Here is an 18,729-nt window from a genome sequence, read left to right as displayed (position 1 = left end):
AACAAAGGCAAGAAGTGGCAAGCTGCAGTTATCTGGCCAAGTGAGTCAAGCAGCCACCAGGAAAGCCATATTTGTTCCCTTCAAAGGAACAAAGTCAGTTGGACAGACAAGGAAGAACTTTTCAGGAAAAAAAAAAATCCATGCAGAAAACTCTGTGCTGATATCCAAAAGGCCTGACACATCGTCATTATTTTTGAGGCTCCATCATCTCTATTTTCAAGCCTGGCCAGGGAAGTCTAGGAAGTCTCTGTCCTCATCCTACCATGGGCCACTGCCTGAGGAAGGGGAGCAGGGCTGGAGTACCTGCTGTATGTCAGACACTGAGCCAGGTGCTTTGCTGCTGGGCCTCACTTTTACTTTTTCAGCCTAACAGCTTTGTAAGATGGATTCCTTTTCTATTGCTGCTTAATGATTTTATCACTGATTTAGCAGCTTAAAAAAGCAACACATGTTTCAGCTTACACTTGTATAGATTGGAAGACCAGGAGCATCCAGATCCAAGAAAGCTGGATGATCTGCTCAGTGTCCCACCAGCCGAAGTCAAAGAGGCAGCCGAGCCGAGTGCTCCTCTGGAGGCTCTGGGGAAAATCTACTTTCAAGCTCATTCTTGTTGACAGAATTCCATTCCATGCTCTTATGAGACTAAGTGGCTGTGTTCTTGCTGACTTTTAGCTCAAGGACTCCTCTCACCTCTTAGAGATGGCCTGCACACCTTGCCACATGGCCCCTGGCATCTTCAAACAAGCAACAGGATGCCCGGTCCCAGGGTTATACAGGGCAGAGGCCCTGGGGTGGTAAATCTTGGATACCATCTTAGAATTCAGCCTGACACATAGGTCAGCATTGTTATTCCCCTTGTGTTCACAATATATAGGCAAGGAGAGAGAGAGAGAGAGAGAGAGAGAGAGAGAGAGAGAGAGAGAGAGAGAGATTGAGAGATTAAGTTTTGGCAGCATTTATATGAAACCAAAATCTCTTTGATTCTAAAGCCCTGCTTTCTACTCTGTCATGCTGAGTTATAAACAAAACAATACTTCATTTGCAGTAAAATAGATGGCTCTTGAGATCATAATGTTAAGTGGAATAAGTCAAACACAGAAAATTAAATATTGCATGGTTTCTCTTATATGAGAAAACCAAAGGATAAATTTAAGAGTAAAATGAAGACAAAATTTTTGAAGATGGGTAAGGAGGTAAGGGGAGGAAAGAAGAGGAATGGAAATGGAAAATGATCAAGATTATATGTATAATATATATATAAGATTATATGTATATAATCATTACCCCCAAATGAATGTAAATGTTATGTACTGTAACATATGCCAGTGAAAAAGAAAGACAAGAAAAACATGACACACCCTCCTGATCGGGGCTGGAAATGGAGAAATCAGGCTGAGTCTGTGACTGTCCATCACCAGTAAAGACCTAGTTTTCCAAACTAGAATTTTGACATGGGAAGTCCATCAGTTCCTCAAGATAATAAATGTGCTCAGCTTCTTTCCACTCTTCTTTTCTCAACTGCCCCTGGGTTGATTTGAAACTTTACACTGGTAGGAGACCAGATTCAGGCACCTATAAATTGCCAATACCAAACAGCTGAGGAGCGAAGAATAATCTCTCTGAGAAACTATTTCTTCTCTAGCTTAACAACTAATTACATGGAAGAAACTCCTATGGCTATCATGCTAGATATTTGAGTTTCTGAAAATCATTCCTTGAAATCATTGCTTGTTCTGTTAGCTTTATAAAGTAAACTGGCTGAAGTAGAGAAGCAAAATTTATTGTAAGAAACATGAAGAAACCCCTATCAACAAGATAGATCTTCCAAGTATTCTGGTTCAAAGACACGTTCCTAGGTTTTAAAAACAGCCACAATTCTAAATATTCCAGCATGAATTCTGGTTCTTGACTCAAAAGATATGACTCCAGTAAGCATTTCTAAAGTGAAAATCAGAAACCAGGATAACTATATCTTCGTTCAAAAATATGTCCTTATTGTTTTGTAAATAAACACGCAGGAGTTCTCATTAAAAAATAAGCATTAAAAATAACTGGAATGCAGAGTTCATAACAAATGGAAGTTTAAAATTTTATGGTTTTTAAAAACACTCTAAGGTATAGAGATTCTTGAATTTAATAAAAATGTATTTTCTTCCTCATCCTAAATGTTATATAATTTCCTAATATTATTAAAATTTTACTGTAACTGAGGACTATTGATGTCAATATCTTATTAAAAGATTATTTACCCACGGAATAAATATTTCCTTGTTTGTGTCATTGTGTAAAATTTGGGTGTTTTGCCATTTTTCTCATTTATTAACTTTTAATTGTCAAACATTGTGTGTGTATATATATATATTTACCATACTTATCATGATTATTTGAAATGTGTATACATTGTGGGATGGCTAAATTGAGGTAATTAATATATATTACCTCACACTCATTTTTGAGATTTTAATCTCTCAATGATTTCAAGAATACTATACACTTATCAATTGTAGTTACTCTGTTATACAATAGATCCCTTGAGCTTACTCTTGCTCTCTTACTGAAATTTTGTGTCCTATGACCTGTAACAGCTCCCAAATCCCCAGCCATTGGTAACTACCATTCTCCAAGTTCAGTGATGGTCCATTCCACATAACAGTGGAGTTATACGGTGTCTGACTTTCTGCACCTGCCTTATTTCACTTAACACAAAGCCTCCCACGTTTATCCATGTCGCTGCAAATTCGTTTTTATCACTGAAAATATTCCATTGTGTATACATCACCACATTTCCTTTCTCCATTCATCAGTTGATGGACCCTTGGGTTTATTCCATATCTCAGTTATTGTGAACAGTGCTGTCACAAACATAATGCTCTAACATGCTGGGATTATTTCCTTTGGATATATACTCACTAGTGGATTGCTGGATCATATGGAGGTACTATTTTTAATTATTTTTGAGCAATCTCATACCTTTTGCCCTAATGGGTCCATCAATTTACACTCTCTACCAAAAGTGTGCAAGGATTTCCTTTCCTCCACATCCTTGCCAGGACTTCTTATTTTGCATGTTTTTGATGATATCTGTGTGTTAAATTTTAAGGCTCACATATGTAGGATGGATGAATTTATCTTTTCTTTTCCTTCTCTATTTGTTTTCAATATATGTGTGGCATCAAACCAGAACTTCATTTTATTCAGGAATATTAATAGATGGCGATTACACATTACACATTGTACCAACTTCCATTTGTGCAGCAATTTCTTTTTAGTATGCACCTCACCGGAATTAGCCCACTGGACTGACATAAGAGTATGAGGAAGGCAGGACACTATCAATTCCATCTCACTGAGTCACTTGCCTACAGCAAATGTTTGCCTCGACTCTAAGTACAGCCCCTTTTGCACCCAGGGTCTAGCATCTCTATCAACACAGTTCCTGAGGACTGGAGTATATATTTACCTAGGGACTGGGGATAACTGATGGGAAATTGTATGGCCACTTTTGCTGGATCACATACAAGACATACAAGATAAAGCTAGCTCATATTGCTTATTAGGCTTATTATTCTTTCTAGTTAACTCCTTTCATTTCACCTGATCTTTCCTCAAAAGAACTGGGCACCACACTAAGGTTAATTAAAATATTTATAGTATACTCAGTGCTAATTTATGTTCTCCACTCTATAAACTTTTGCAAGTTGTTACTATTGTAGAACCTCCTAAAATAGAGCAACAAATCTTTATTTTAATGTGGCAGCATTCTTTCTTTCTTCTTCTTTTGCTTTCTTTCTTTTTTCTACTCTTAAAATTCATTTTGCTAAAAGGCCAGTTCTTTTTACTTTCGTCTACAGGGAAGTCATAATCCTCTGCTTAAATAGAATCTGGTTACCATGGAAACCATTATAATGCCACTGAATCAATATTTTGATTTTGCTGACATTTAATGCAAAAAGAAAAGGCAAGCTAAGGTTTTTAAAAGTCACTTTTTATCTGTGTTATAATGTTGATAGCTTAGAAAATTGTAAAGAAAACATATGTTCTATAATGAACTCCAGTTAGCTGGTAATTATGAAGAACTGAGAATTCATAAAAGAGCAACTACATATTTATATAATTTTGGCTTCAAGTATACACATACACATGCATTTGGATTCAAGACTTTTCCCATGTCTGAACTGAGCCCTGACTTATCCCATTATTATTGAGGTCATACGATGTTAGAAGAGATTTGAATATAGCTAGTTTTGCAACTGCCTTTATTCTTAACTGTTCTGAGGAGAAAGCAAAATTTGCATAGAAAATCAAAGCACTTTTTTACAGAAGTCAACCATTTCTGCACAGGCTGCTAATAACTCATCCAGTTTCCTCAAGACTCTCCATCAGCCACCACAGTGGAGGACTTCCCGGGTGGTCCTGAGAGCTTCTTTTAGAGTTGAAATATGTGATTTGCACCTAGTGTTCCATGGGGCTCACTGTCCATTGAGTAATTTTACAAGTTTAAGTTACATCTGTGTTACTGTAACTAAGTCAGTTTCTCCTCTTGTGCTTTAGGAAGAAGTGAAGACTATATAACTGCCCTCCACTGTTGGATAACCAGGGTTTGGGAAACCTTGATCCTTCAATGGTGAAGGATCTTAGAAAAAAATTATGACCTGCTGGACCTAGCCACCTGAAGGATCTCAAATGGATGGTAATCTGCTGTATTTTTTAGACATCACTCATATGTTTCTTCTATAAGGCAGTAATGATGATTTTTTCCATTCTTTGAGTCTAATTTCCCAGTAATGCTTCCCTGGAGGGGGCTAGTCTGAGGTGTGTACTTCACATTCCTGTCAGGAAGGTTCTTGGCATCATGACACTGCCTTCTAACACATACCTTGTCTACCTTACTTCTCTCCCTGTGGGAGCTTGTTGATTTCCCTTTATTCCTCAATCATTCTAGATTGCCTTCGGAGATCACTTTCCTACATCAGTAACCTTATTTTGAAAACAAACTAATATAATTGATTATAGAGTTTTCTGGCAGTAGAAAAAGGATAAGTCTGACTTCTGGACACAAGATCACACAAAATCCAGACAAATGAAAGACACCAGGTAAGAATATTAAAGAAAACCTGAGAACAATGTTCGAAATTTACATTTATGTCTCTGGAGCCCTTTGCTATATTAATAAGTAAACTAAATATCTACGTTGCTTCTAAAGGCATGGGTGCATTGATGTATTGGATGTTAAGTCATTACAAGTTGAAGAATATACTGATAAAACTGACTTATGGGAAAAAATCCAGTTTCTAATAACCTCACCCCATATGCTTAAATGTTAACCATAGTACTATTCCTTGTAGCTACACAAACTGTAACCAATGTGTCATCAATAAGGTAATAAACTACTGTCATGTATGCTTCCCTCCATAAAAATAGTGTTTCCTGACAAATTGCATGCCAGCAGAAATAGTCACAATAAAGTAAGTGAACATCCAAAACAGGAAACTATGCGCTATGATTTCAACTTTTCAAATAAACATACACTTGTAAGTTATTCACATGTGTTCTCTCACATACATATTTGTACATATATATATAATATGATGCATTTTTGCATATATATAATAGGAAAAACTAAGAAGGTTTGCCCTTGTAGATTTGATAAATTAGCTTCATCACAAGACATTTATTCACATTGTTTAGTAATGTACTGAAACTATAATCTTTTGGCTAAAGGCACTGGGGCACTAGAAGGGAGAAAGAAAGTTGAGGGTAAAGGGAGAGATGGGGTGTACCACGTGGGTACTTTGCCTCGTGGACTGCATTTGAGCTTCTGTGGAAAGCATAAGGCCAGAAGTTGAGGGAGACTTCATGAGGAACAAGTAGTCCCAGTGGCAAAGAGTTCTAACCAGTTGAGGAGAGGACCTTGTCGTCTCCACTCTCTGCTACAATCCTGCGTGGAAACTGGGTACTTTGAGGGCTCACAGAAGCCTGCTGTGGAAAAGGCCAGAATGGGGCAAGATGGGAGAAACTTGGGACCTGATGCAACTCTCTTGGCAAACTGGCCACTGGCAGTATTGGGAACACTGAGGTGTTTATCACAACAGATATGGAAAAATCTGGACAACCTCACACCAGGGTGTGAATACTTGTGACTGTCAAATTTAAAATGCTGAACTCACAGTCTCTCTGTGATGATATTTAGAGGTGAGGACTTGGGGAGTACAAGGAGTCAGTGGTCTGCAACCTGGAAGGGAACACTAACCAGAAGACCATCCTGGCTCCTTGATTGTTCCAGCCTTCTGAACCCTAAGAAATACACTGCTGTTCATTATAAACTACCCAGTCTATAGCAATGTGTTATAGCAACCTGACCTGACTAAAATAGCTTGTATCAAAGCCTACTTAAGACTACCCTCACACCAAGCAGCTCCCAGGAAAGCTGTGATCTTACTGACTCAGTTAAAGGTTAAAGAACGGATGAGACTAGGAGTAACTGCACCTAATTTATATATTTATATTCAGAGATCAGTGAGGAAAGTGGAATATTCCTGATTTGTGCATTTCAAAGCTGAGGTAAAGTCAGAAATGAGAGATAGAAAGTGGAGTAGGAAATATATAGAATACACACATGCATCCATTTATATTTACTGGAAAGAAACAATGTTAAAAGCATCATTTCTAGAAGATGTGATCACAAGTTGTTTTCTTTATAAATTCCTACATTAAACATTCCCCTCATAATCACATAATGCTTCTTTGAATTATGCAAATCATATTAATAAAAGCAAGAAAATATAAATTCTAGAAATATTTCTGGGCAAAATAGTTTTTGAATGATTCAAAGCTTAAAGGGGGTAAAAAAAAAACTCACATATTGCCTTCTCTTTCTTATTACACAAATTAAGTACATCCTTCTGGGTGCTTCTGGGTGTCATTTGAAAACACATCAATAAACAACTTTCCCCCTTGGTATTTCTTTTCTGGGACTTCAGGGTGAGGGAGGCAGGATTATGTGGCCCTGTGAGGAAGGCATAGGTGGTTAGTGTGGTGACCCGCGGTGCTGCCTGAGACTCCCAGGTGCAGCGGGCAGGTGAGCGTTACCTTCCGTCCTCTCCGGGGGCTTCCCGCCCTTACTGGCAGTGCTACTGTTGACTGTCTCAGAGGAGGTGCTCAGCTTGGTGCTCGGGTCCCGCTTGGGCTTGGGTGGTGGCTGTCTCCGGGAGCAAGTGGTGTCATCCTCGGTGCCCCCGACAGAGTGCAGGGACTGGGACCTCACGGTGAACCCAGGGGAGCAGGGATGGGGAAGCCTGTCCTGAGGAGCGGGCATCGTCATGAATCCCATGCGGAAATGCTTGCCCACGTAGCTCGCGTCGTGGCCTCGTCCTACTTCTCCACCTATGCTGTAAAAGAAAGCAGACCAAAATCCGTGAAGAGAAAACCAGCCCGTCTGCATAAGAACATAGGCGCCAGCTTGTGTGACATAGGTGAACTTTCAAATTCTAACTTTGAGCTGAAGAAACTCGGGTTTTACGAAGGGCTGCCTCTTAAAACAATTTTAAGTAGCATGAAAACGTTCTATCATTCTGTGTTAGAGTATGGAAGTAAAGCAAACACAATTTGATTATCATTAGGAATCTTAACTGGTATTTCCAGCTATCTTGAGATCCAGATGTACTGAAAATCCAAAAGGGGAATGATCCTGCACAGCACACTTTATCTTCGATCCTTTTTTTTTTTTACTTGAGGCAAACAATATTAGTAGTTTAAACAATAAACAAGGATTCAGTGACAATGATTCCTAGAGTAATTTTGATACGTGACTGAGTCTGAGTGTCCAGAACTTAGACTCTTCTTTTTGATTTTTCATCAAAATCATCTTTATTTTACCTGCTTATTATATTGAGAAAATTAAATAACACAGGTTCTGTTTCCGAACACCAGAAAGAGAGGAAGAAAGAGAAAAACACAAGCAATGTGTGGTGTTGCATGCCTATAATGCTGCTAAGGCAGGGTTGCAAACTGAAGCCCTGAGTTCCATCCACAGTATGGCTAAGAAAAATAATAATAAAATTAAAGAGACAAAGACAGAGGGGAGGGGTGTGAAGAGAGGGGGAAAAGGAAGGAAAGAAGGAAAAAAAGAAAGAAGGAAAGGAAGGAAATCAGGCAAGGAGGGAAAGAAGGGAAAGGAAAGAATAAGGAAGATAAATATATTTTTAAGTTGGTGGTGAAGGAACTGTCAACCTTTCTGTTCTCCAGAAACTTTCAGTTGCAATAGAGATTTAGTTACTACAAAAAAAAAAAAGAAAAAAAGGAAAAATATCAATGCTCTTAGCAAGCAGGACTCCCACAATAAAATACAAATACATAGCAACATTTAGTAAAAAGGTATATTTCAAAGACTAACTGATCTGAGAAGGCTGTAATCTTTTCATTAGGATCTACAAAGTTTCCAAACTTAAAGTTCTTAAGTTTGTTCAACTGGTCATACAAAAAATTGTTCTTGGACCTTGTTCAGTGCTATTAAGTAATGGTGATGCTTTTGTGAAGGAAAGGACTTACATGTGAACATAAAATTTTAGAAGGGAGATTTCTCTAGAATTTTCTATATCTGTGGAGATCATTTACCCATGCAGGAAAAATGAAAAGAAATATCACTAAAAGATATTTAACTGACTTTCTTAGATATTTCTTACATATGAATAATAAAAAGCATCTTTGAGTACATGAATTTTGGAAGTTTGCTGAGTCTACATCTCTACATAAGTTTTAGATGAATTTTAGAAGTTTGCTGAGTCTACATCTCTACATAAGTTTAGGTATTTTTTAACCTTAACTTTGGCGAGCTATGCCTTCATAATGTGATGAAATTCGAAGTGAGAATTGTAATTTGCTTTATTTTGTAATTTCATAGCATTGTGACCTTTGTCACAAGTTTAATATCCCAGGAGGAACAATAACAGGAAATGAGCTGGAGGCCCAGGACAATTATATGTCCATCGTGCATAAAGCCAGAAAGGACTCCACAAGGGCATAAGTCTCTGATTGAGCCATTTAATTCCAATGATAACATGCCCCGGATTCAAAACTATATATCATCTTTTGCCTGAATATTTTCAGTTGTTGTTCAAACACTAAGTGCACCTTTGCAAGGACAGTGGCTGTGAGTTCAGTGCAAGTTCTGAGTCATAGATGCCCACAAGCAGGAAGGACATCGAAGTGCTAGGTAAGCGGGAGTTGTCACAGCACGGCAGCCAGCATCCCAACTCTGTGCGGTATTTCGATGCCTATTACTTTCTGGGTTTATTTCAAGAACATCAGTCCAGACATATATGAGAAGCTTACTCCGAGTGGCTTAGTAGAAACTCATTAAGAACTTACAGGACAACAGAGTGTGGAGGGAGGGCAGTCTTCATGGTATGGGAAGCTTTATCTTACATTTGTGATGATTGTGGCCAGGGTCTAGTCCCAGAACATGAGGTATTTGATTTTATCTAAATCTGCCTTAGATTATTTTTCATCCTCATGTCTTTCCCTTATTTTTTTTTTTGTATCACTGAACAGAAGGTGTTTTAAAGATTTATTTGGACAATCTTCCCATTCTCAGTAACAGCCACCTGGGGAGGTTTATGCATGAGTCAATGCACAGGGGCATTTATGAGAGAGTAAAAAGAAATAATTGTTTCAGCAATTTGCCTGGTACTTTTGACCTACATAGGGCCTGTACCTTTTCCTAGGGAGATAATTAGCTGCATTGTTTTGGAATTATCTTTTGCTCAGCCCAAAATCATTTACCTGTTTCTGTTCATAAATGCTTTAACACACACACACACGCACACACACACACATGCATACACATGCATACACATGCACACACACACAAGCTTCTTCCAAGAACAATTCAATGTGCACTTTTGGCCACACATTTGGCCACCACACAATTGAACAAGAGCAGTTACAGGTTGCAAGTTTCATTTGGCCAGGTTGTAAATGCAAGATGAAGCAATGGAGCTAAGATTGAATAAGACACACAAAACCAATGGTCAGGTCAAGGTTATAAAGGTGATGACGATGCAGGTTCAGAAGACCGAGAAAGATGATTATTCCAAAGCAAACTGAAACCCATGACCAATTTCTGAACTCACGAAAATACTTGTGAAATTTCTAAGTATGCGGATTTCTGGACTCCATAGTAAGGGCAACAATTGAGTCTTATCTATGGAATCAGAATTTCCCCAATTGTAGCCAGTGAGTTTGTGTTTTTAAAAGTACATCCTTGTTTCTGATGTAGCCAGGCCAGAACCCCTCAGAAACATTAAGAACAATACCCATTACTCACCAACATCTGTTAGAAACAGTCAGAAGCTACAAGTACCAAAGGAAATGCCATAGATAAGGAAATGTGTGACACACTGGTCAGATGTTTCTGGGTTATCCTGCAGTAACGAACATTCTCCAGTCCCTATCGTTCACAACGCAGGTTTCCTGCATGTGTCACTGGAACCAGATGTTCATGAGCTGTGTCTGCTCCCCATGCTATTTTCATTCTACCATCCAGCCCTGTCTTAGCTACTTTCTCATCACTGAGGCACACCTTAAAGGAGGAAAGGGTCAGCTTAGCTCACTGTACGCAGAGGTTTCAGCCTATAGTCAGATGGCTCTGAGGCAGGACATCATAGCACAGCCACCTGGCAGAGGTGAGTTCTTTAGAGAATGGCAGGCAGGAGGCAGAGATGGAGTAAAGGGAAGAACAGGGAAGAGATAAACCCTTCCAGCCCACACCCCCCAGTGACCCATGTCTTATTACCAGATCCCACCTTCTAACAGTAACTCAGTTATAAAGTCACTAGAGGACTAATCCAATGATGATTGCCATGTGTCCAATCACCAAAAGCCCCACCTATGAGTGCCTGAGGCTTTTGGCGGGACATCTAGATACAATCCATAAAAATCTATCCCAGCCCCCAAAGGACTCATGGATATCCATTTATGCAAAATGCATTCATCCATCTCTAAGAGTTGTTAAAGTCTTAACAGGCTTAGCACTGCTGAAAAGTTCAAGTACAAAACTTTCCCTGAGACACAAGGCAGACTCTTAGCTGCGAGCCCCTATAAAAAAAATTAAAAAGTTACACACTGACAACATGCAATGGCATAGGATAGACATTTCCATTCAAAATGGGAAAACAGGGGAATAGAAACCAATGAAACCAAAGCAAGACCGAAACCCAGCTGGGCAAACATTAATTCCCATAGCTCCGTGTGTAGCACCTGGGGCAAATTGTTGCAACATGTGGACTCCAGAAGCCTTGGTTGGCGGCATTGCCAGTGGTTGTAACCTTCATAGCTTCTCTGTTGAACTGGCTTTGTTCACTGCTTGTGGCTTTCCTTAGATGTTCCACATTTCCGGCTTCTCCAACTTTCTGGGGTCTCCACTGCACTGTGGGGTTCACACTCACAGCTTCGTGCACTGCACACTCAGGGACACACTGCTTGGTTTCCCATTTCTTCTTCTGAAATCTGGGTGGAAGCTCCTCTGACTCCACGATTCTTGCATTCTGCAAGTCTGATAAACCAGCACCATATGGATAAGGCCAAAGTCTGCTGCCAGTTCGAACAGTAGCCAGGCCTCTTTGAAACATGGCTGCACTGACCTCTGAGTGCCTGGATGGCTGAGCACTGAGAATTAAATCCCGAGGAATAAAGGTCCTAGGCTGCCATTCTCCTTGTCCAGCAGGGTTCCCTGGGGCTATCTCCTCAAAAAAAAGTCTTTCACTTTTGTAATGTTGAGCCTGTGAAGAGTGGGGTCCTGCTGGTTTCTGTATTGCCTTCAAGCCATCTTTTTTATTGCCCTGTTGCAAGGTACTCAGCTTTGTTTCATTGCTAATCTTTTTAGTAACCAGGCTCTCTTCTGCTCCATTTTTGCAGGTTCCAACTTTACTGCAGCTTATTTTCTGGCCAAACTCAAAACTTTTTAAATCATTCAGCTCAGCCCTTAGCTCGTGATTCTCAATGTGGGCTTTGCTAAATGCATACAACAGTACCCAAGCCACAGCCTGAATGTTTGGCTGCCTTGAAATTTCCTTTGTCAGATTAACTAGTCCTCTACAATTAATCTCAGTCTCCCTCAAAGTCTCAGGACAAGAGCAAAATGTAGACAAAATTTCTGCCAGAGCATAACACATATGATCTGGAGCCCAACTGCCAAAGCAATTCTTGTTCCTAACAGAAACCTCCCGAGACTGAACTTTTCTGTCTGAATTTCTATCAGCATTTTGGTCTTCTGAGCTCCAACCAGAATCTCTCCTTAGTTTCAGCTGATAGCATTGTAGGACTGGTTTTCCAGCAGCCATCTCCAAATATTTCCAAACTCCTTGCTGAAACCAGTTCCAAAGGCATCTAAGACATATGGTCAGATAGCCTCACTGCAATGTCCTCATCTCTCTGGTGCCAAAATCTGTCGCAGTTATTTTCTTATCACTGAGACACAATACTTGGTGCCCACAAATAAAAGAAAGAAAGGTTTATTTGGCTCACAGTTTGTAGAGATTTCAGTCCATAGTCAAGTGGCTCTGAACAGGGAAACTTGAACAGGGACATGGCAGAGAAAAGTTGCTTATGGAATGGCAGACAGGAAGCAGAGATAGAGTGGAAGGAAGAGCAGGAGGATATATACCCTTCCAGGCCACACCCCCAGTGACCAATGTCTTTTGATCAGATCCCACCTCCTAACAACAAACTCAGCTATAAACTCGGTAGCGGTTTTGATTATCATGTTTCCATGGTCCAGTCACCTCCCCAAAGCTCCATTTATGTGTACAAGAGGCTTTGGGGGGGATATCTAGACATAAACTATAACAGGCCCCACTTAGGATATGCTATTGACTTGAAAAGGTAAGAAAAACACACTGAACTACACAATGTCCCATAAGGTTGCTGCTCAAATATGAATGTGTAATCTTTCATTCTCATTCTACTAACTAAAACCAGTCTTATAGCCAAGCTTGAGGTCAATGGGTAGGATATGTTATCCCCCAACAAGAAAGTTTTGGGGGAGATCTGATAGTATGTTGGTACATATGCTCCTTTTCCTGTTGTGGCCTCTGTGATGGTATATGACTATGATCTCTCTTCCAGAAAGAAGTTGCCATAAAGAATGAAGATAGCTGACAAGACAATCAATGACCCACTAGGGAAATTTGTGTTTCTAGTTTGCCATGGTTTGAATATATCCCCCAAATGCACATGTTGGAAACTTAATCCCCAGTTGTGACAATTTTGGGATGTAGGGCCTAATGGGTAGTGCCTAGGTCAAGAGGGTGCCACCCTTGTGAATGGATTGATACTGATTATTAAAGAGTTTGAGGCTGTGAGCTCAGTCTCTTGCTCTCCAATGTCATAGATACCTGCTACCATGTTCTCATGAGGCAAATCACAACATATTCAGCCATTTGGTATGGGACTTTCTAGCCTCTATAACAGGATGCCAAATAAAAGTCTATCGATTATAAATCACCCAGTCTGTGGTATAGCCTCAGAAAATGGGCAGAGACACCAGCCTTAACATTCTGGGCTCATCAGGAATGAAGATGCTGGTTCTTGTTCCAGAATCTAGGAGACACAGAAATGGAATAACAACACAGAGCTGCTGCTCAGAAATTTTGAAACCCCATTTGTACAAAGAACAGCAGACAAGAAGAGGACTCACTATGGTGGAAGAGACCATTGATTCTAATCAGCAGGAAGAGATCAGGCTACTTTTACAAAACAGAGAAAATGTGTGTGGACCCAATGCAATTCTCTTGTGTACCTCCTAATACTTTCATTCTTGTGACACTGAAAGATTGTATACAGCCACCTTGGCCCAAGAAGGCTGTAGTTACCAGGGGTGCCCATTTCTCACAAAAGAGGGATTAGTCCAACCACCAAGTAAGCTACTGCAGTGAGCAGTGGTGTTAATGAAGAGGAAGTTAATTTAAAAAGGTAGAGGAAAGACATGTTGCATAACAGTTGCAGCCCCAAATAAACTGCCATGATGAGGACCACAGCTTGTCACACTAACTATGCCCTTGTAAGTTTCCCTCAGGAAGAGTCAGATGAGATCCAAGAAACAGCTGGTCCCCAGGCCCACAGTAAGACTCCAGCTGCATCTAAGGCTGAGCTGTGGTAACCAGAGAGGTGTGTAGCTCCATTCTCCCTTGAGAGAGAACATTCTCTGGATAGCAGTTAGCTCAGAGCAGCCAGCTACAGTCTTCAAGCCTACTGCAGCCTTTTGGTCAAGATCTGTGTTATTCCTAGAAAGCTCCCAGCCAATGGATGATGCTGTAGACCTGCTACTTCTATGCAGTGGGGTGCACCCTGCATCTAGGTTCCCATAATGAGCTGGTAGAGACTTTCCCACTCCTATACCACAGTCTGAAGCTCTTTCTTTCCAAGCACTTTTCTTTCCCCTTCTCCTTTCACAGGTGTTAGACCTGCACTGTGACCAGATGCTTGTCTGACCCATTCCTGCTCTTTCCTTATTTTCTTTCATGGGCATCCCCCTTAGCAAATGTCTCATCTTCTCACCTCCATTTGGTTTCTGCTTTCTGGGGGACCTCAACTGACATATTTGACAAACTTTCAACCGGTGACACCAGAAACCACAGAAGAAAGAAGACAAAGCCTACAAACACACGCAAGTCCCCAGAAAGAAGAAATGCTAAACAGGTAATTCTGCTACTGCAAATTAGGCATTTAGATGGTGCTTAGGGAATAAGAAAACAACTGTACTATAGGCGAGTTGGCTTCAAGTGAAAATTATGTGGGCTGAAGAAAGCAATCTTTGCAAAAAGACTAACGCTCCAGATAGATTAAGCCTGACACATCTCATATTATAAAAATAAAAACAAGTTTCGTAATCCTGAATTTAAACAAGCATGCTTCTTTTCACACAATGAAAGTAATGCTCCAAAAATCTCATTGCCTGCTGGTTAGTTTTCTATTATAAAACATGGCAAATAAAGTATTGCTTGAATCAAGGGAGTGGGTTGCATTTTTTCAGAACTAACTGATAAAGTGTTGGTAAACTTCTCCTCCAAACAAATTATTGGCTAACAGATAGGACGAGACCTATGTGCACTGGGATCACATGTTATAGGCTGTATCCCCAGATCCATACTTAGCAGTTGAATAACAGTAGCAACTGAATCCCTAGATTTCATCTCCTTATCTGTTAAATAATTGTATTAGTCCAGTTTGATTTACTTCAAAATTTCTACGTTTAAGCCTTGTGACTTTGTTTATAGAATCGTTCCTTACATTGTCCATGTCTGTAAAGCAGGATGTATGATACCACATAGCCTTAAAAACATTACACACAAAAGGCAAAACAATGGCTCATATTTAGCTCAAAGTATCGATACACTCTAGATGAATAAACCTTCCTGCTAATTTTCTTCAATATTTGCTTCACTTTTTCAAAGAACTCAGTGATAAGTATTTAGGTTAAAGAGATATAAAACAAGAGCTCTGAAAGTCCTTGGAAAATGCTGTTCAACAGCAATGCTCACTTGTCATATTCTCTTGAAAACACACCAGTATTAATCTCTCCTGTCAACTTCTTTTCAGAAAAAAATAACTGAACAAAAACAAAAAAATACCTTTGAGAAGGATGAGTTACTGAGGTGAGAGGTCATCTTTGAAAATGAGTGTCATTACTTCTTCATTCGATTTTGAAGGAAACATGCCAATATTTTGTAGTAGAGTTGTCTTTGGGAACCACTGGAAAAAAAAATCCTAGACTCAGTCTCTCTCTCTCTCTCTCTCTCTCTCTCTCTCTCTCTCTCTGAGTTCTGTGTGTGTGTGTGTGTGTGTGTGTGTGTGTGTATATGCACATGTACCTCCTTTCAAGTCCATTTCAGAAGTTGGGAGACAAACTGAAGGGATATGTAGGACTATCCTGGCTTGATTATTTGCTTTTGCAGTGATTCTGTAGAGTTAAGCTAAAAAATCCATCTCCAATTATATTTCGACCTTTGTGAAATCCTAAACACCTGGATTTTTTTCTGTTGATTTTTCAAGAAGGTGCATTGATCTGGTCTTAGAGAAAAGACAGGTTCAACCATAAAGTAAAGGGAGAACATTTGAAAGGGAACTAGAAGTTACAGCTCTCAAACAGAGAACGAAATTTGCCTGTGCTCAAATTGACCGGCGGTATCTGTTATATATTTGAATCTTTTGTGTTAGACATTTCACCATGAATGAGTAGAAAGAAATCAGCACTTTGGCTTTGCTATTTAAAAGCATGAGTTAGAAATTCTATGTTTGATTCCACTGCCCTATAGTCTTCCCTTCACATGCACAGGCCAAATACTGACCCTGGCTGCCCACTCAGAATCTTTCCTGCACCCCCCAGTCAGAAGGATACTTGTTGCAGAACCCTGTTGTCTTCTAATTGTCACATCCAGCTAAACTGGTCTGTTCTAAGGAAAACTAGGCTTAGAAAGAGCCAAGAGAGTAGTGTGTCCCAACTTTTCAACTTGAACTGGAATTATCCAACAACTAAAAGTCAGACTTTGAAGGGAAAGGCATAATTAATTACACCTGCCTCCATTTCGTGTAGATGGAGCTTGGCATACCACTCATCATATACATACACCAAAGTCATAGTAGGCATTGAGCATGGTGGCTGTCCCCTTCACTCACTTCTACTTTCAGAAGAGCACATCTTCTGTCTTCCTGCTCACCACCGTAGTCACTAGCACATATTTGTTTTATAAAGGAAAAATGATAAAAGGAAGTAAATCTACTTTGGAGATTGACAGAGAACTTAGAGAATTTTTTGGACCTATCCTATTTTTTTTTTGCTTCTCAGGAATTCATTCTGCCTTCTGGCAATGGAGATTGCTATGAAGAAACCAACTTTCTTCCCCTCAGCCACCATGGTCTTCAGACCTGGGGATTAGATGCTAGATCCCCTGGACTCCATGACTATTTTAGGAGCGGCCAAAAGCCTTGAATTGGATTGATTAGAGTGAACCCCAATCGCTGAGTGGAAACTGCAGTGGACTAGGGCCCAAACCTACTTCATCCTTCTTACCACTACAAAAGGAACTTAGTGGGAACACGTCTTGTGGAAATGTAGAAGACCTGGATGTAGTTATGTCTGCAGCTAGTCAATCCCAGGGCTCTTCAGATATGTCAGCTTCTAAATTCCATTGTATTGGAGATGATTATAGTTTGGTTTTCTACAATTTGTATTGGAAAATGTCCCAAATGAATCTGTATGGTGCTCTGTAGACAGCAGTTACTAAATGCAAGTTATTAGCTAAAAGATAGCAGGTATCACGGAAGGACTGAGAATGACACAGAACAGGAAATGAATTCATTCCACTTACTCATTGTTTGAAAATATTTTTCTATTTTAACACTGTAAATAGAAATAATTTACTGCCTTGTATATTCACCTCATATTTTTAATCATGCAGTACACTTTGATGTGGAAACATGGCTGCTGTAAAATTAAACTGTATTCATATTTTCTTCTAAATTGTTCACTCACCATTACCCTTAATGTCTTTCCTGAGCCTCACTTGCTCATTCAAAGCCATAATCTCTGTATTTTTTGCCTTAGGCTCAAACATTCGTTTTCACCACTTCATAACCTCTATGATGCCTTTTTTCTACTTTTATGCTCCTTATATCTTAACTCTCTTAGATTCTTTTTTCAGACATCAATTTTCTGTGTCTGAATGTTTTTGATGTTTCTTGAATATTAAGGTCAAGTGTTAAAATGAGATTTTTAGATACCTTTTTATTAACTGTTTGGGTAAACTGCTATAGAAAAACAAAATTAAACATTAATGGGGAGACCTATCCTTAAGAGAAGAATTTCAATTTCCATTAGCTCCAGATGCTATCTTTAAAATTAATATTATTAAACATCAAACATGTTGCTTCTCCTTGCAAGAAGATTTCAACTCTGCCCAATATTTAGTATGTTCAAAAGAATAAGAGTCATGTAACCAACCATTTGGTAACTTTCTAATTCTGTTTAGGAAGCATATACATTCTGATCCTTAATTACTCATCTTTAATGGGAAAATAATTTTGAGGACTGTTATAAGAAATTAAAATGATGTAAGACATTTTAAAATCACCTAGCAAGGTGGTTGATATAAGTAGAAGTGCCATAGACCGAAGTTTATGTCCCCCACAAAATTGATAGGTTGGCATTTAACACCCAACCTGATGGTATTGGAGGTGGGGTATCTGGAGGACTTTAAGGCATGGGAGCAGAGATTTCATAAGAGATCCCCAGAGAGCTCTCCTACCCCTTGTTAGAGATCCCCAGAGAGCTTCCCTTGTTAGCGATCCCCAGAGAGCTCCCCTACCCCTTCTGCTGTGTGAACACCCATCTTGAAGGCCCTCTATAGACATCCTGAGTTAGCAAACACTGAATCTACAGAGACATCTCCTTGAACTTCTCAGACTCCAGAACTGTGAAGAATAAATATCTATTGTTTGTAGGTCACTGAGTCGAAGGTATTTTGTTTTAGCATCCTGAGTGGGCTAAGATAAGACGTTACACAAATATTATTTATCTCCCCTGCTTTTCCGACTTGCCCTATAACTCTACGTCAATTTTTGTCTTTCAGTCCTAAGCTGTAAAAGGGTCATTTTAATGACAAACGCTCACCTAAAACAACATGAAAAAAAAACATATCCTATCAATATAAATGCATTTTGCTTATTTTTGTAGGT

At 39.5% G+C, this 18,729-nt stretch overlaps 1 protein-coding gene across 4 annotated transcripts in view; it reads right to left on the bottom strand.

Moving 5' to 3' along the window:
• Window positions 1-18,729, bottom strand: part of Nyap2 (neuronal tyrosine-phosphorylated phosphoinositide-3-kinase adaptor 2) — a 174,503-nt gene that overhangs the window by 144,967 nt on the left and 10,807 nt on the right. For 2 of the 4 annotated variants that reach the window (XM_087209320.1, XM_087209323.1), the window contains exons 2-3: window positions 7,090-7,388; window positions 6,860-7,006 (exon numbers count right to left, since the gene is read on the bottom strand). In XM_087209320.1, the coding sequence (XP_087065446.1) occupies window positions 6,860-7,006; window positions 7,090-7,388 (446 nt within the window). The remainder of the gene's footprint in view (window positions 1-6,859; window positions 7,007-7,089; window positions 7,389-18,729) is intronic. The other 2 variants (XM_087209321.1, XM_087209324.1) reach the window with 1 other exon arrangement.

This window comes from Heterocephalus glaber, unplaced genomic scaffold (assembly GCF_053883595.1).
Source record: "Heterocephalus glaber isolate CG9 unplaced genomic scaffold, H.glaber_assembly_v1.0 deba00001004, whole genome shotgun sequence".
Lineage (NCBI taxonomy): Eukaryota > Metazoa > Chordata > Mammalia > Rodentia > Bathyergidae > Heterocephalus > Heterocephalus glaber.
The sequence above is the reverse complement of the archived record's forward strand: the minus strand, read 5'-3'. Positions and strand labels throughout refer to the sequence as shown.